The sequence below is a fragment of the Phyllobates terribilis genome, unplaced genomic scaffold, assembly GCF_046119375.1.
Source record: "Phyllobates terribilis strain yellow unplaced genomic scaffold, ASM4611937v1 Scaffold_3__8_contigs__length_932513732, whole genome shotgun sequence".
Taxonomy (NCBI): domain Eukaryota; kingdom Metazoa; phylum Chordata; class Amphibia; order Anura; family Dendrobatidae; genus Phyllobates; species Phyllobates terribilis.
This window is the reverse complement of record NW_027362763.1, coordinates 42,498,577-42,517,711: the sequence shown is the minus strand read 5'-3', so window position 1 is coordinate 42,517,711 and position 19,135 is coordinate 42,498,577. Positions and strand designations below refer to the sequence as shown.

At 48.2% G+C, this 19,135-nt stretch overlaps 1 protein-coding gene across 1 annotated transcript; it reads left to right on the top strand.

Moving 5' to 3' along the window:
* The first annotated feature begins 14,432 nt into the window (after positions 1–14,432).
* Positions 14,433–17,066, top strand: LOC141257909 (taste receptor type 2 member 1-like). The gene has a single exon (XM_073672916.1). The coding sequence runs from the start codon at positions 14,510–14,512 to the stop codon at positions 15,425–15,427; it is 918 nt and encodes a 305-aa protein (XP_073529017.1). The 5' UTR covers positions 14,433–14,509; the 3' UTR covers positions 15,428–17,066.
* Positions 17,067–19,135: the final 2,069 nt, after the last annotated feature.

Sequence of the window (19,135 nt, the reverse complement as noted above, 5' to 3'; positions counted from 1 at the left end):
ACAGAGTTTCTCAAAGAAGCGGTGATGTTGTGTGCGACATCCTGGTGGAGCGCAGGCACACCTTTCTTTGAGAAGTAGTGCCGACTGGGCATCTGGTACTGGGGCACTGCGACGGACATAAGGTCTCGAAAATCCTCTGTGTCCACCAGGCGGAAAGGCAGCATTTCTGTAGCCAAGAGCTTGCAGATGGTGAAATTCAACCTCTTAGCTTTCTCATGGCTAGGAGGAAATGGTCTTTTACTTGTCCACATCTGAGGGACCGAGGGCTGGCTATTGTGCTTAGACGGGGTTGATAAGGGTGTCCCTGGCAAACTGCCGGTCTGTGAGGAAGATGCAGGCAGACATGTTAGGTTGCCTTGATCCAAAGGTGGTGCTATCGATGTCGGACAGCGCTCAACACCAGCTGGTGTTACCACCTCCAAAGAAAATGATGACCTGCCAATCACGCTGGCTGTTGCGGGTAAAGAGGTGGCAGGTCTGCGCCCCAAAACAGGTGTGACTGCTGTCCCCCCAAGTCACAGAGGATGAAGAGGCCGCGGATGCACAAGATATGGCAGACGGTGGTTGGCCCGGCCAGCTAGGCCGCATTGTAGCACACTGAGCTTCCCACTGCAACTTATGCTTCATGTCCATGTGCCGGTTCATGCATGAAGTACTCAAACTATGTATTTTTTGGCCTCTACTTAGCTTTTGCTGACAAATGTTACAGATAACACGAGTTGGGTCATCTTTATCGATCTGAAAAAATGCCCAGGCTATGCAAGGCTTAGCACCCATGCGGCCTGAAGAGCCACCACGACTTGTGGTGAGAGGCAGAGTTGTGTTTGAGGATGCAGTTGTTGACGTGCTTCCAGTACTACGTCTCTGTCCAGGAAGGCGCAACCTGACCTCGTAGTCACTAGCATCTTCCTCCACCTCCTCTGCTGACCTCATCTCTTGGCTGACTGTGGGTTGACAGTAAGTGGGATCTCCAACCTCATCATCATCACCCTGTGTGTTATCACACCCGTCGTCCTCAGAGCCAACCTGTTCCTGCCCTGACAAAAAACTAAAGTTGTCGCTCCAATCAGGTATTTGAGTCTTATCATCGTCTTCCTCAGTGTCTCCACCAACAGGAGTTACAGTTTGGGAATGAGGGTCTACATTATGGTCAGAACCTTCTGCGTCTGGTCCTGGATCCGACTCATAAAGATTCTGGGCATCAGTGCAGATCATTTCCTCGTCTGGATTCACAGAAGCGCTGGAGTCGACCTCTGATTCCCAGGCTATAGTATGAGTAAACAGCTCTGCAGACTCAACCATCTGTTCTACCTCATACTCAGACGGGCAGCTGGAGATTTGGGAGCTGTGAGGAAGCAAGTGCGATTTGGGTGACACCTTTGAGGACTGGAGTATTTGTGATGTTGAAGTTGATGTGGAGGAGAGCCCACTTAAAGGAGCACTTGATATCCGTTGAAACACCTGCTGTTTTTGTGCCTCATCTGGAATTTGTAGCGATTGGCGTGGCCGTAAGAAAGGGATCTTATCACATTGTCCGCTAAAAGAAGTAGACATTTTAGTTTGGCTGGAAGATGGTCTTTCTTCTGCAGATGTTACTGTTGCTTTAACACCTACCCCACGGACACAACCTTTTTTCCCCTTCCCAACACGGCTATTCCCCTTTCCACCAGCAGCAGCCTTTTTCCACTCATTTTGGTGGTTAACTAATTCACAACTCTGGAGTTGTTTGCACAAAAAAACAATGGATGGTAACCGAGCAGAGCTGAGTGGCCAAACTGTGGTATTAGGCCAAAACTATTGGCTGGGTTAGATGCAGAAAAAAATTATATTCAATTTGCAACCTGATGGAGGTCAGTATAGATGGACTAATACAACAAGTCCCACACACTGCTAGAAGCCCAATATTTTTTCAGAGGTAGATGCAGAAAAAAATATATTCAGTTTGCAACCTGATGGAGGTCAGTATAGATGGACTAATACAACAAGTCCCACACACAGCTAGAAGCCCAATATTTTTTCAGAGGTAGATGCAGAAAAAAATATATTCAGTTTGCAACCTGATGGAGGTCAGTATAGATGGATTAATACAACAAGTCGCACACACAGCTAGAAGCCCAATATTTTTTCAGAGGTAGATGCAGAAAAAAATATATTCAGTTTGCAACCTGATGGAGGTCAGTATAGATGGACTAATACAACAAGTCCCACACACAGCTAGAAGCCCAAATATTTTTTCAGAGGTACTGTAGATGCAGATAAAAATTATTTTTAATTTGCAACCTGATGGAGGTCAGTATAGATGGACTAATAGAGAAAGTCCGACACACTACTAGAAGGCCAAATATTTTTTCAGAGCTAGATGCAGAAAAAAATTATATTCAGTTTGCAACCTGATGGAGGTCAGTATAGATGGATTAATAGAGCAAGACCCACACACAGCTAGAAGCCCAATATTTTTTCAGAGGTAGATGCAGAAAAAAATATATTCAGTTTGCAACCTGATGGAGGTCAGTATAGATGGACTAACAGAGAAAGTCCCACACACTACTAGAAGGCCAAATATTTTTTCAGAGCTAGATGCAGAAAAAAATTATATTCAGTTTGCAACCTGATGGAGGTCAGTATAGATGGACTAATACAACAAGTCCCACACACAGCTAGAAGCCCAAATATTTTTTCAGAGGTACTGTAGATGCAGATAAAAATTATTTTTAATTTGCAACCTGATGGAGGTCAGTATAGATGGACTAATAGAGAAAGTCCGACACACTACTAGAAGGCCAAATATTTTTTCAGAGCTAGATGCAGAAAAAAATTATATTCAGTTTGCAACCTGATGGAGGTCAGTATAGATGGATTAATAGAACAAGACCCACACACAGCTAGAAGCCCAATATTTTTTCAGAGGTAGATGCAGAAAAAAATATATTCAGTTTGCAACCTGATGGAGGTCAGTATAGATGGACTAATACAACAAGTCCCACACACAGCTAGAAGCCCAATATTTTTTCAGAGGTAGATGTAGAAAAAAATATATTCAGTTTGCAACCTGATGGAGGTCAGTATAGGTGGACTAATAGAACAAGTCCCACACACTGCTAGAAGGCCAAATATTTTTTCAGAGCTAGATGCAGAAAAAAATTAGATTCAGTTTGCAACCTGATGGAGGTCAGTATAGATGGACTAATAGAATGATGCTATGCCCAAAAGATTTTACTTCACTAGGTGCAGTAAAAAAATGGTATTCTATACACAGGTGGTATATCTTGCAACACAGATAGGCTACTCCACTGACTAACACACTCTGCAATAGGCCAAAAAGGATTAGCTTTGCTAGATTCAGCCAAATGCTGTGAAAAAAACTTGCACAGCACTGGCACAGACCTGCCTGGCAAAAACTGATAGGAACTGATGTAACCTAGTCCTGAAAAGGACTCCAATTACAATTAGTCTTTACTCCCACAACCTATCTATTTAAGAGCACAGACCTGCCTGATAAAAGTCGTAGGAAATGCTGTAACCTAGTCCTTAAAAGGACTGCAATCACAACTATTCCCTACTCCCAAGCTATCTGTATATTTGTGCGAAAATTGGCTTGAAATTAACAAGGTATAGCGCACACAGCAACAGCGGTGCCGTCTAACACGCAGCTGCAGCAGTGAGAAAATGGTGGCGACGGGAAAATGGCTTGGTCTTATAGGGCAAGGACATGTGACATACACTGCCAATGACACATGCCCTTGCTTGTGTGAAAAAAAGCACTTCGCTCCGTGTGTGCGCTGCTGATAGGCTGACAGATTGCACCTCCCCACTGTAAATGTGGGAAAGAGAAAAAAAAATGGAGATCTTCATTGTTCCTGCAGAGATCCATCCCCTGCCCCTCCCCCCACCCCGCTGTACACTCAAACTGCGTATTAACTTTAATTTTCATCATTACTGAGAAAAAATCCAGTTATGATTTTGGTGCACGAACAGTTATCGAACATAACCTCGAACAGCCGAATTTTTCTCAAATTGTTCGTGTTCGCCGAACGGCTCGAACACCGCCCAAAACAGCTCGAATTTGAGATTGGCGAACAGTTCGAGTAGAACAACGCTCATCTCTAGCTCTAAGCCCTCCGGCCGAACAAAACTGATGTCAAAGATGGAGGTACCAAAAGGATGAATCAGGGCAAAGATGTCAATTGCCCTGAAGTCCATCTTTAGGAGGAGCTCCACGACCCTCACTGTAGGCGGGCACGCTTCACTGCCCCTCCACCGAAGACGGACCACATTCCTCCTAGCCACCCCCTGCCCGGCTGTCGGGAGGGACCACACTGTTTCCCCCTCCATTTTATCTTGGCAGGCAGCCTGGCCATGCCTGTCCAGCCAAAAGGCCAGATCCACCTCTCTTCCCTCTACTGTGATCGTCCGTTCTCCCTTCTTGAGGGTCTCCAGAAAATGGCGTCGCAAGTCACCGTCCCTGAGGTCCAAAGGCGAGGAAACCCCCCGAGAGGACCCCGAGGCCCCAGCCACTACCCCCGCAAAACTCCGGGGGCTCGCGGCCGGGGGAGCAGATGGACCAGTCCCCCCCCGTGCTCCCCGCTACCAACAGACACTCCATTCACGCACCCTACCGCAGACACCCCACCATTTTCATCCCCAGCCACAGACACATTCGTACCCACACCATCCCCATTTGTGTCCACAATCACCCCTGTCGCCCCGCTCCCACTCCCATGTGCACCGGGGTCAATGATTTTCTTTTTTTGTGTACACTTTCTGGGCACAGTTTCACTACCACCGTCCATATTACTTGTGTTGCCGGTACTGCCGCCTGCTGGTGGCGTCTTCCCTGCCAGGGGGTTCACTTTTAATGCTGCTGGCCTATCAAGCACCACGCTGCAGGACTTAAGCAGTGCAGCACCACTGCTCCCAGGATACCTGGAGCTTCCTGCTTTACTGGCAGGAAGAGAGCCAGGTGTAGCTCCACCCACTGCACCATCCAGCCCTGCTGCAGCTTTCCTGGATACCCGCAGTGCCGGAGCTCCTGCCCCAGCTAAGCCCCCAGACACAGCGGACCCCGGCACACAGGCACCCACATCAGCCACAGCAGCAGCCCCCACACTGGCACTGGCCACAGCTGTGGTCTCTGTTGCTCCAGGAGCAGCCACCGGCGCCGGCACTAAGCCCCGCCCCTAGGCGTGGCCACGCCCACATGGGCAGACCCGGCTCGGGAAGCCAAGCCCCCAGCGCCCGACAGCACAGTACTGCTCACTGTGGCCACTCCTACATGGGCGGCCCCCGCCTGGGAAGCCACACCCCCTGCACCCGGCAGCACATTGCGGCCCTCCGTGGCCACTCCCACATGTGTGGGGGACGCCAGGGAGGCCACGCCTCCCAAAAATGGCCGCGTCGGGACCCCCAAAATCGGCCCGGAGCCGGGTCTACTCTCTGGGGTCCCCGGTCCAGTGGCACCAATTCCCGGAGGCACAGCTCCCCCCACCGTCACTCCCTTAGCCACAAAGAGCTTGGCCACAGCAACTCCGGCGGCCGGCCCCAGGCTAGGCCACTCCCCCTCGGCATCCACCGGCGGCAGAGCCCTCAGCGCCGACCCCTTACTGGGCCCCTGCGCCGGGGGCCCCGACTTCGCCACGGACCCTGCCGGGGGAGCAGGCCCCACCACCTTCCTTTTATGAACCGGCTCTGCCGGAGCTGCAGGCCCCGCACTTTTTGCCCCGCCATATGCCTTACCGGGTGCCTGGGTCCCTAAAAGTGATCCAGATTTAACGGATCCGTGAGTGAGGGATCCAGACACTTTCCCAGCACACGCCGCCGGAGATGCGGCCCCGGCTGCCGGTGTGCCGCCAGCAGTGCAGGTGGCAGCGGCAGTTACGCTCGCCGCCCCCCGCACGCCAGCAGGCACACCAGGTGCCAGGCCAGCCCCCTCTCTCACAGGGGACCCAGCCTGAGCACCACCATGGTTTTTGCCCGCCGCCGGGCCGCCCTCCGTGCCATGCTCCATGTCAGACACATCCGACACACCACCTTCATTACTGCAGACAGAGGCGGCGCTCTGCGTGCCATGGCCTATAGTCTCCCCGCCCCCTGCGGACCCACATCAGGGCCCGAGCCGGGGTGGGTAGCGGGTGCCGCACAACGGGACCGTGGGGCCCCAGAGAGGGGGACATACACAAATTTATGTGTTACCGATGTTTTCTTTTTCATAGCTCTCTTCGCTTTCCTCTTCATCCCCCTCCCGGTTGCCTCGTCCTCGCAGATCTCGTCCCCGAACGTCAGCTGGTTAAAACGTACCGGGGACTCAATCTGCCTGATCTGCTTCATGACGAGGCAGCCCCCCTCACTAGTACTACCACCATCCTCATCATCCCCTTCGCTCCCGCTGCCCTCTGAAGGGCTAGAGTCAGACGGGAGAGCCATCTGCTGAGGGGCTATCCCGCTATGCGATGCCTGGAGATCACTTACCAGGCCACCAGATGGCGGATAGGGCGCAACCTCCTCCTCACAGTCCTCTTCCTCCTCATCCTCCACCGCCTCCACCTGGCTGGAGCTCCGTGACCCCTCCAGAGATCCACTGGCCATGGCTCTGAACCGGTCGTCGTTCTCCAATTTTTCTCTGAATGGCCCACTGCCGGCCAGGATGGTACACCGCCGGTTCTCCACCTCCTGGATGGCCTTCTTAATCCTCCTGACCGCGGCAGATAGCTCAGGCTTCTTGCTGCTAGAGGCCCTGTCGGACCTCTCCTGAGCTACCCTCAACTCCCCCCAGAGGGATTTTAGCTTCCTAGAGGCGTCCTCATACTCGCAGAGATGCGCATGGATGCGGGAGCCATAGATGACAGTGGACTCCTTCGCCACCTTGGTGCCCCAATCAGGGGGCACCGCTGCAGCACCCCTGCACGTACTCGGCCTACCTCTGGGGGGAGGAGCTGCTGCGGCCGTGGCCTCGGGGGTCCCTCTGGTCTTCATGCCGGACCCCTTGCCTTTTCCGGACCTGGTCATCCCAGGCATGATGGTATTCCTCCTGCCCCCCGCCGGCTTGGACCGGGGGGCAGGAGCTGGGGGCCCAGCCCCGGAGGCCAATCCCACAGCAAGTCTCCTTTCCTGGGAAGGGGGCAGACAATAAGTCCCAGATGGAAAAGGCAAAACCTCCCTTCCCAGGAGCTCTCTCCACACACCAAACACAGCAGCACACGGCAGGCTCCTCCTCTTCCTCCTCCTGCAACCGTGGCTGCTGGCATGAGAGTTGCCCTTCAATAGATCCTTGTAAAAGGATTTAAAGTGTACTCATTCAAATTAGAGAGACAATTTAAATTAAAAAGATTAGACCTCCCTCCACTGCAGGGGGGCTCGCTCGACCCACCAGCGGACAGGCACCAGTATTGGGAGAGGGGGGCTGGCCGTCAGGGTCCAATGTGGCTCTGGCACAAACCCAGCGACATGGAGGTAGCACGGGCAGGAACGGACTGGCCGTGTCGGCTTCGCACTTTTTGGTTTTAGAAGGGCATGACATGCCTATATCTGTGTCTCCCCCTACTTTTACTCCTCCACCTCTTTTCTTTTCGCATGACTATTTGTACTTGTCACTTTTCCATGTGTTAGTTGTGTCTTCTGAGCAGTTTGTCAGCTTTTGGACACCTTTGAAGGTGTTTTCTATGTGTTTCTATGTGTTTTTGTTTGCCTGCCATTGGTTTTAACGGTGTTCAAAGGTGTTCGTCTAACAGTTCGACGAACAGTTCGGCGAACATACGGGTGTTCGACGAACCGAACCGAACTCGATCACTACGGGGGTGGCTCAACACTACTCAGGAGTGGACCTGGATGTCTGACATATGTACCATCCTGACAAACTTTGAGGAGTCCACCAAGATGGTGAGCGGCGATGAGGCCATCATAAGCATCAGCATCCCACTTGTCTGTCTTTTGCAACGCTCTCTGCAGAGAATTAAAGAGGAGGCATTGCAGCCAGAGTATGATGAGATGGATCAAGAAGCCGTTATGGGCGATTACACACAGCCCAGCCTCATCTCATCCCAGTGTGCATTGGGGGACAATGAGGGAGAGGAGGAGGAGAAGGAAGAACAGGAGCTGGTATCATGCGCTGTAGACGGTAGTACCTGTACAACTTTCATACAGTCGGTTCAGATTGGGTGGCCTGAGGACAAGTGGCAGGAGGAGAGCATGGTCAGTCGTCATCTTGGTGAGGACACCGAAGCCTTGCCCGTTACCAGTCTGGCACGCATGGCTGACTTTATGTTACGCTGCCTTAACCGTGACCCTCGCGTTGTCAAAATGTTGGGTGACAGTCATTACTGGTTGGTGACACTTTTAGACCCCCGCTACATGGAGAACTTTCACTCTCTTATTCCTGAGGTGGAGAGGTCTACAAAAATATGGCAGTACCCCAAGGCCCTTGCTGCAGAACTGTTAAAAAAATTCCCATCTGAACACGCTAGCGGCAGAGGTCACAGTTCGTTGACCAACCAAGGCGTACAGGCGAGAGAGACGCAATTCCAATCCAGCAGAGACAGGGGAACACTGTCAACATTCTGGGACAGTTTTCTGAGACCCGCCCAGCTTACAGGACCTGAGGCGTGGGGTACTCTCACAAGGAGTGGAAAGTTTCAAAAGATGGTGAGGGAGTACCTTGCCGACTGTTCCAGCGTCCTCCGTGATTCCTCTGTGCCTTTTAATTATTGGGTATCCAAGCTGGACACTTGGAATGAACTCGCTCTGTACGCCTTGGAGGTCCTGGCCTGCCCAGCCGCTAGCCTGTTATCGAAGCGTGTTTTTAGTGCCGCTGAGGGAATTATAACTGATAAGCGCAACTGACAATGCTGACAAGCTGACTCTTATCAAAATGAACTAGGGCTGGATTGGGCCAGACTTCTCATCACCACCAAATGACAGCAGATTAACATAAAATCAAATCCACTGTGTTATTTCGGGAGGTGTATACCCATACATGGGTATACGCTTCCTCATTTCAGCTGCTTTTTGCTCTTCTCCTTATCCCCAGCCTCCACCACCACTATACCACCAGGGTGACCGTGGTCCGTGTTGCCAGCATTGCAAGTTCCTCTATTCTAATTTTTGGCAGCTTTTGCTTGGAAGGCATAGGCAAAGACTATTGGAGACCCACTCCCCAATAATGGGAATATGTTTTTAATATGCTGTACTGCATGGCTCTTGTAGGGGGCATTAAAACCGTCTTCTTAAGTTACTGTGACCTCCACCACTCTTCCAAGGGGCATTAAAACCATCTTGTTAAACCACTCTGACCTCCACCTCTCTTCCAAGGGGCATTAAAACTGTCTTGTTAAGCTGCAGCGACCTTCACGTCTCTTCCAAGGGGCATTAAAACCGTCTTGTTAAGCTACTGCGACCTCCACCACTCTTCCAATGGGCATTGATTTTGTCTTTTTATTCCACTGCGACCTCCACCACTCTTCCAAGGGGCATTAAAACCGTCTTGTTAAGCTACTGCGACCTCCACGTCTCTTCCAAGGGGTATTAATACCGTCTTGTTAAGGTACTGCAACCTCCAACACTCTTCCAAAAGGCATTGATATTGTCTTTTTATTCCACTGCGACCTCCACCACTCTTCCAAGGGGCATTAAAACCATCTTGTTAAGCTACTGCGACCTCCACGTCTATTCCAAGGGGCATTAAAACCATCTTGTTTAGCTACTGCGACCTTCACCACTCTTCCAAGGGGCATTGATGTTGTCTTTTTATTCCACTGCGACCTCCACCATTCATCCTTCAAGGGGCATTAAAACCGTCTTGTTAAGCTACTGTGACCTCCACCAATTTTCCAAGGGGCATTAAAACCATTTTGTTAAGCTACTGCGACCTCCACATCTCTTCCACGGGGAATTAAAACTGTGTTGTTAAGCTACTGCGACCTCCACGTCTCTTCCAAGGAGCATTAAAACTGTCTTGTTAAGCTACTGCGAACTCCACCACTATTCTTTGGGGTACTAAAACCGTCTTGTTAAGCTACTGCGACCTCCACCACTTTTCCAAGGGGCATTAAAACCATCTTGTTAAGCTACTGCAACCTCCACGTCTCTTCCAAAGGGCATTAAAACCGTCTTGTTGTTACGGATCCGGGTGGTGTAACCTCTGTGCTGCGGTGCAAGGAGGGACCCACAGGGGCGTAACTAAGTATCCACTCGGACCGACCTAGGTCATACGGCGGCTAACGACTCCCTGACCAGGGAGAGACCGAGCAGAGGGACCAGGGGCTACTCTGGGGACGACCTTGTAAGAGAGCTGGTGACTCCCACGGGTCAGATGGCTGAGACTGACCGATACTGCAGATGGGCACAGCAGGAAGGCTGACGAGACATCCGGGTAGATGAACTGGCAGAGACAGCAGGTGAAAGGCGGGAGCCTATAGGTAGGCTGTCAGGTGGTCACGGCAAGTGACGGGCAGGAGCCTCCGGGTAGGCAGACAGGTGGTCACGGCAAGTGACAGGCGGGAGCCATTAGGTAGGCTGTCAGGTGGTCACGGCAAGTGACAGGCAGGAGCCTCCGGTAGGCAGACAGGTGGTCATGGCAAGTGACAGGCAGGAGCCTCCATGTAGGCTGACAGGTAACAGGCAGGTGCGAAGCCCATAGACAGACTGGCGGACTGAACGGAAGACAGACTGTCGGGCTGGAGAGTAGTCAGGCTGGCGGACTGGACTGATAGTCAGGCTGGCGGGCAGGACTAGTAGTCAGGCTAGCAGTGGGACCTGAGGGCTGAAGCAGAGGTAAGTACACTGTGCATCAACTATTGCTCGGGCACCTCCATTTTGGAAGAGGTGCCTTATATATGGGAGGACCTCCGGCAATTGGCCGAGGACTCCTTAGGGCGGCGCGGCCCATTTAAGAGGAAGGAAGCACGCGCGCGCCCTAAGCACAGCGCTCCGGCAGCAGAAGCAGGAAGAGGAGCGATGGAGGACACCGGGCAGGGAGCGCGGCGGTGAGAGGGACGGCGTCTCTGCCTGGCAGAGGGCAGAGATGCCGATGCTACACTTGTTATGCTACTGCGACCTCCAACACTTCTCCAAGGGGCATTAAAACCATCTTGCTAAGCTACTGCGACCTCCACGTCTCTTCCAAGGGGAATTAAAACCGTCTTGTAAAGCTACTGCGACCTCCAAGTCTCTTCCAAGGGGCATTAAAACCGTCTTGATAAGCTACTGCTACCTCCATCACTCTTCTAAGGGGCATTAGAACCGTCTTGTTAAGCTATTGCTACCTCCACCACTCTTCCAAGGGGCATTGATATTGTTTTTTTATTCCACTGCGACCTCAACCATTCTTCCAAGGGGCATTAAAACCGTCTTGATAAGCTACTGCTACCTCCATCACTCTTCTAAGGGGCATTAGAACCGTCTTGTTAAGCTATTGCTACCTCCACCACTCTTCCAAGGGGCATTGATATTGTTTTTTTATTCCACTGCGACCTCAACCATTCTTCCAAGGGGCATTAAAACCGTCTTGTTAAGCTACTGCGACCTCCACGTCTCTTGCAAGGGGCATTGAAACCGTCTTGTTAAGCTACTGCAACCTCCAAGTCTCTTCCAAGGGGCATTAAAACCATCTTGATAAGCTACTGCGACCTCCATCACTCTTCTAAGGGGCATTAGAACTGTCTTGTTAAGCTACTGCGACCTCCACCACTTTTCCAAGGGGCATTAAAACCATCTTGTTAAGCTACTGCGACCGCCACGTCTCCTCCAAGGGGCATTAAAACCATCTTGTTAAGCTACTGCGCCCTCCATGTCTCTTACAAGGGGCATTAAAATCGTCTTGTTATGCTACTGCGACCTCCAACACTTCTCCAAGGGGCATTAAAGCCATCTTGTTAAGCTACTGCGACCTCCACGTCTCTTCCAAGGGGCATTGCAGTGCCTCTAAATTTTTGCTAGGCATTGTACTCACTGTATGCCCTATAACTGTATAGCCAAACCGCTCCTTTTGGTACAGAAACATATCCTACAAGACATGTTTGGTTGACTTGCCTGAAATTGATGTGAATGGTCCCTGTTCCTCCTGCTCTTTCTCCTTTGCCACCACCTCATCCCTCATCCATCACCTGAAGCTTTGTTTTAACGGGAGTTATAGAACTGGGATAGTAGCAGGAAAACATCCAGCAATCCTTGGAGGAGGTAGGATATGCGCCAAAATGCTGACCACCTCAGGCCTAGCCGCTACTACATACATGCGCTTGCATTCCAAAGAACAGATAGCTAAGGAGATGGATGGCCTCATGATCATGAATAATTTACTCGTTGTGTAGGAGGCCGACCACTGCTGCTGTCTACCTTTTGAACTTTGTGTTGAAGCCTGATTGACCCAGGACCCGCTATCCTCTGTGTCTGGAGGACGTGTTGCATCCCAGTGTCCAACTGTGTCCCGGCTTCCACAATATTAACCCAGTGTGAAGGCATCAGTCAGATGGACCATCCCTGGCCACATTCACTTGTCCACGTGTTTGTGGTTAGGCTGTCCTTCAAATAGGGGCGGCTGGGGACCATTTATGGACACCCGACCGCCCCCAGGCGGCTGGGGACCGATTATGGACACCCGGCTGTCCCCTGGCGGCTGGGTACCGATCGTGGACACCCGGCCGCCGGGCGGCTGGGGACTGAGTATGGATACAGCCATGACATGGTGGCCAGCGTCTGCCTCCACATGCCTAAAAGGCCCAATTTCAAGTGCAAGCAAGTTAGCAGTATGGTATTGCAGCCTGGGGGTGGGTGGGTGGCAGGTTGCACACTTACGCTTGCATTCCAAGAAAACAAAGCGGATGCCAACTTCTATCATCATCATCATGCTCCTCACCTTGGCACTCTCAACTCCCCTGATGGAGAAGCCAGAGCCCACCGGAGGAGTCTGGTTCTCTGGTGGGCTCGTCCAATGCTGCCCTAAAGCAGGCCCGGCTAAGAAAAATGTGGGGGAAGTTCCCAGGAGAAATAGGGGCGGCTGAGGACCATTTATGGACACTCGGCCGTCCCCAGGCGGCTGGGGACCGTGTGTGGGCACCCGACCGTGGGGCGGTTGTGGACCGAGTATGGACACCCAGCCACCCCCTGGCGGCTGGGGACCGAGTGTGGACACCCGACCGCCGGGCGGCTGGGGACTGATTATGGATACCAGGCCACCGACGCAGCCATGACATGGTGGCCGGCGTCTGCCTTCACATGCCTAAAAGTCCCAATTTCAAGTGCAAGCAAGCTAGCAGTATGGTACTGCAGCCTGGGGGTGGGTGCGTGGCAGGCTGCATACTTGCGCTTGCATTGCAAGGAATTGTGGAGGTACAATTGAACACTGCCCTGGGACAAGGACTTGCACGGGGATAGTTGCAAGTCTGCATCTTCTGATGCGGCAAGGATCACTTCTGATGGGCACACTTTTAGGCAGTGACCTGGGTGTCAGAGATGCTTACATGGGTCTTCCCCATGCTGTTCCCATGTCTTTTCAGCACTGTATGCATGTGTCACACAGCACATGGCCAGATAAGATTGTAAAATGTTAAAATGACATTTCCCGGTGAATGCATTTGTCACGGTTGAAAGCAATACAAAAGTGCAAAAATGCATAAATAATGCTACTTGTGAACATAGCCCAAGGTGTGGAGGAGTATTTTTGTTTTTGGTTATTTATTTTACCTTATACACAAGTCTTTACCCTGGAAAGGAAGTTCCTTAACATATTTCACAGGAAAACCGTTTCAGTTTAGTTTTTGAACGTTTTATTATGAGCCTGTAAAAGTGGCTTAATACCTCTGACCACATTGTTGACAGCAGTGACCTGAGGGTCAGAAATGCTTCCTGGGGCGATGCCCATGCTGTCCCCATGTCATTTGAGCACTGTCACTATCGTTTTGGGCACTTTTTAGGCTTTCTACAGACTGCCGGGGGTGCCGCCGCAAAAATGCTCAGGTCACCCATAGACTAACATTGGGCTCGTTGCTCGGGTCGAGCACCCGAGTATCACGGCAAGCTCGGCTTGAGATTCGAGCACCCGAGCATTTTAGTGCTCACTCAACACTAATGATTTCCCAGTGTTTGCATGGGTTTCTTCCCATTCTCCAATGACATGCTGATAGGGAACTTAGATTGTGAGCCCCGATGGGAGCAGTGATGACCATGTCTGTAAAGTGCTGTGCTATATAAGCAAAACATAATAATTTTTCAAGAGAAACAAGAAGTGTCATTCTGAATATTTCTTTGTGATCACTGCATGTGTGTGACGATTCCTAAAAGTTATGTAGGAAATTCTAAACTCTTCTTTCAGCTTTTGACATGTAAAGCACATCACAAGCATATGTAACTAAATTTGTTATTTATAGATGTGCAGACAAATATTATGCAAAATATGGAACCAATAACCCAACGTCTCCTCCACCCTGTTATCAGCTGAAGTCATCGTACATACAGACTGACACGTCCATAATACACGCAGGAGAGCTGGTGTTGGCTTCTTAGAGAGAATCGGAGATTTCAGAACATGATGCTTACATATGAGATGCTACCCGAAATATTAGTTCTCTTGTCCATTTCCAGCCTTGTAGTCATCATCGGGATATTGCTAAATGGATTTATTGTCTCTGTAAACTTGTTTCGGTGGATGAAACATCAAACTCTTCAGACCATCGATGTTCTTCTTACCAGTTTGGGACTGGTGAGGCTCATACTTCTCATTGTATATATGGTGTATATTATTTTTTACCTATCTGGTCAGTCTTGGCTACAAATATCTAATAGAAATTGTGTAGAAACGGCTATTTTGTTTATAGACTTCTGCAGTTTGTGGTGGGGCTCGCTGCTTTGTGTCTTCTACTGTGTGAAAATCACAAACTACAGCAACAGTCTCTTCATCAGACTCAAGATGAACATCTCCAAGTTGGTCCCCTGGATGCTTCTCATCTCACTGGTCATCTCCTTTCTTTCCAGTTTGCCTCATATATGGGATATGTTTTATATTCAGTATGATAATGGAGCTGTCTATAAAAACAGAACAGTGGAAATAAATGTCAATTTGTTCATCACCATCTTTTCTGGCTCCATCATACCATTCTTGATATTTTGTGTCTCCATTTATCTCATTATTGTATCGCTCCTGAGACACACCAGAAATATGAGCAGCCAAGACTCCGGCTTCAGGGATGCTCAACGAGACGTTCACATCAGTGTCATTTGGAGTATGATCTCTTTCCTGGTGTTGTATATTCTGCATTCAGTAGCTTATATGACCATACCTGTAATTGCACAATTTAGAATTTATACATTAAATATTTCTTGTTTTATTTTGATATGTGCCTACCCAAGTCTACACTCGATTTCTTTACTTATCAGCAACAAAGAGCTAAAAAAATCTTTCCTTGTTCCCTTCTCTTGTATCTGGTTAAGAAATGTAAAATTATAAAATCCATAATGTCACCCATTATTTTCATCCATTATGTCTGTATTGTCATTGACTGTATGGAAATGTGATTTTAACCCTCCGGTCAATTTTGTTAACAGGAGAGATAAACTTTACAGGAATACCAATTTGATAACTATTATTACAAAAATGTTTTTTGTTACAAATATGATGGTAATAAATGAGACAGACAAACAAATGGGAACCAACATAGGGCCCAAAAGTATGATTTTATAAATCATAATAATAATAATTTTTAATAATTTGTATTGATATAGCGCAAATATATTCCAACCAATTTGCAAGATGTAAGAATAAAAACTACTCTTAGGGTATGTGCACACGATGCAGAAATGCTCAGGATTTTTTCCTGAGCGTTTCTGCATCTCTCTGGCAGGAAAAAACGCATGTGGATTGTCCATGCGGATTGTCCATGCGGATTGTCCATGCGTTTTTCCTGCCAGGGACATGCGGATGTGAAGCGTTCTACTTGCATTTCTTCATGCGGGTTGACAAGCGATTTTAGCATCACTTGGAAAGTGCTTGTCTACTTTACACTATATAAATCCATGCAACCGGCATGGATTTATATAGTGTGTTGAATGTCAAAAAATAAAAAATAAATATATACTTTACCCTCTGATGGCCCCCGGTGTCCTGCTTCGCTCGGTCCCGGCTGCCGGCAGTGAAGACTTTAGGACCTTCCGACGTCAGCGTCACGTGACCCGTCACATGACTCTGACGTCAGCGAAGGTCCTTCTTCATTCAACCCCGAAGTGCCGGAAACCACGTAGGAGCGCTGAGGGTGAGTATATATATATTTTTTATTTTATTCTTTTTTTTTTAATGGTACCTGGGTCTGGATGAGAGTCCTCTCCTCCACACCCGGGTACCATCCGCACATTAGACCGCATGAAAAGCGCATCAACATATACAGTGATGCGGATTCCATGCGGTCTAATGCAAGTCAATGGCGGCAAAAGAGCAGCGTTTCCGCAAAATTAATTGACATGCTGCGGATTTTTGACCGCAGCGTTTACACTGCGGAAAAATCCGCATCATGGGCACAGCACATGCGGATTTCAATTGGGGAACATTGCTGCCCTTCTACCATGCGTTTTTCATGCGTTTACGCGCCATTTACGCAACTGCAAAACTGCCGTGGAAACGCATTAAATGCGCATCGTGTGAACTCAGCCTTAAAGGACATATGGTGTCAGGTTTTTGCTATGTAATCTGACAGCAGCATGATATCCAAGCAGTTGTGATAGAATCATAGTTTTCTCTGTTGCAGATCTAGCAAAGCTCTGATTGCTCAGCTATTTATATCTCCACCCTCATCACTGATTGGCTGACTTCCTGTGTATAACACCTCGATCTTCACTGACTGGCTGATTTCTGTGTATAACCCCGCCCTCATCACTGATTGACTGATTTATGTGTATAACACCACCCTTGTCACTGATTGGCTGACTTTCTGTGTATAACCCCGCCCTTGTCACTGATTGGCTGACTTTCTGTGTATAACCCCGCCCTCATCACTGATTGGCTGATTTCTATGTATAACCCCGCCCTCATCACTGATTGACTGATTTATGTGTATAACCCCGCCCTTGTCACTGATTGGCTGACTTTCTCTGTATAACCCCGCCCTTGTCACTGATTGGCTGACTTTTTGTGTATAACCCCGCCCTCATCACTGATTGGCTGGTTTCTGTGTATAACCCTGTCCTCATCACCGATTTGAAGCTTTCTGTCTACATTGTATATTGACTCCTCATACTCTCCCATGTGGTCTATATGAGAATATATGGCATGCTTATCTTTTGTCTCCACTGTTTACCATACATTTGATATTGAGATAGTAAAGAAATTGTCACATCTAGATCATCTATGACAAATAAACAGAGATTTATCCCACTGTGGGTTTTATGCCTCTTCGCGTCTTTATCTTTATCAATTTATTCCGGACTTCGAGATTTTACGAGATGTATGTCTCCGCAGTGGAAAACACATCTATCATACTTTTGCTCTTATATTATGTATATCCCATTGTTTATTTCATTTTCTTTAATTAGCTATATGGTTCCAGAGATTTGGGCTTTTTCAATATTGCAACTTTTTATGATCTTTACCAAGGAGAAAAAAAGATCAAAAACTGGCCACTTTTGACTTGGTGATAGGGCTAAACTTTGAAAATTGTCCACTACTTTCATCCTATGAAAGGACAGGTAAAAGATATCAGATTGATGGGCCCAACGCTTGGAATCTCCACTGATCAGCTGTTATCAGTAGGCGGCCAGATGTAAGCAGTGTGTGAAGCTGACTAACTTTCATGACGTCTTATCTCCTATTGAAAAGTAGCAGCTGCTAAGCAGTGTACAATCAAATGTACTGCTGGGGTAAAAATCCTATTCTAAAAAACAGAATCCTTGTACTTGCTTGTTTCTAGCTACAATGTAACTGATTAACGCAGAAGTCCTCCCCTGAGGAGGCCGGGACCATTTCCTACCAAGCCCTGCTTTATTCCAGCTCTCATTGTTTTCCTGGTTTACTATTTGCTTACATTGTTTGTATTTTTAGAAATAAAAGGGAGAGAAAATGAATGCTAAATTTTGTTGATAAACTTGTAAAATTAGGTATTTTTTTTAATTGAAACTGTTAAGAGATATAATATATTTGTAAGAACAATTTCGGAGTTTATGTTGCCGTGATATCTTTTATTGTGTTGTATCTAACGGATGTCCTTACATAATCGCATTATATCTAGTCCTTGTAGAAACTGATGAGTAAATTAATTATTAGAATAAGAAATAGTAACCATTGTGCTCACAAATTTTTGGACTCGTTTTAAAATAAATTTTACAATTTTAAAATCTACGTCTCAATTTAGTTTTACAAAGGAAAAGATAACAGAGCCAGAAAAGAAGGGGTTAACCTGTCAGCTATATATGATGCATAAGCTAATCAGGAGTGTCAGTTCTGAGAAATGTATCATTTTCAGAATTGAACCTTTGTATACCATAATTAACATTGATCATAGCAAACAAAGAGAAAGACCAAGAAATGTCGGGGACATAATCTGACACCGTACATTTTATGAGCAGATGGACCAGAGTACAATAAAACACCCCAGGACTGTCTGGCCATAGTCACTGTATTCTTTTAGGGCTTAAGATGGTTGTCCACATCTTGGGATCCCCCCTTCTTAAATACTAAATTAATCTGTGTAGAATAGAAATAAGAGGTATTCATCTCTCGCAGCAGCGCCGTTTCAACAATATCGGCACCGGGTTTTATGCCACTCTCGTGACAATGTTATGCCAAGTAAGCACTGCAGCCAATCAGCAACTGTTATATGGCTGCTATGTTCAAACTTCCCTTGAACAAAACTCAGACGTCCAAGACCTCCTGCCGATTGCCTATTACTGACTGGCTACAGCGCTCATGTGGCATTATAATGTCAAAAGAGTACCGGGAAATCCAGCAATGACATCTCTGGAGCAGCGCCAGTGAGAAAGAGGTGAGTATAGGTTTTTTTTTATTTTACACCAGAGAATTTAAGAAATGGTTGTTTATGTAGTGGACAGCCCTTTTAAATTTGAATAGTAAGTATTGTTTTAATTTATATTTTATAAATCAATAATTCACATGAAGATAAGTAGCTTTGTAAGATATTTTATCAGAGAAATCCACTTTTTTCTCCTCCTG

What these genes read in the sequence shown, in the direction of transcription:
- LOC141257909 (XM_073672916.1), top strand. Translation starts at nt 14,510, where the DNA reads ATGATGCTTACATATGAGATGCTACCCGAAATATTAGTTCTCTTGTCC.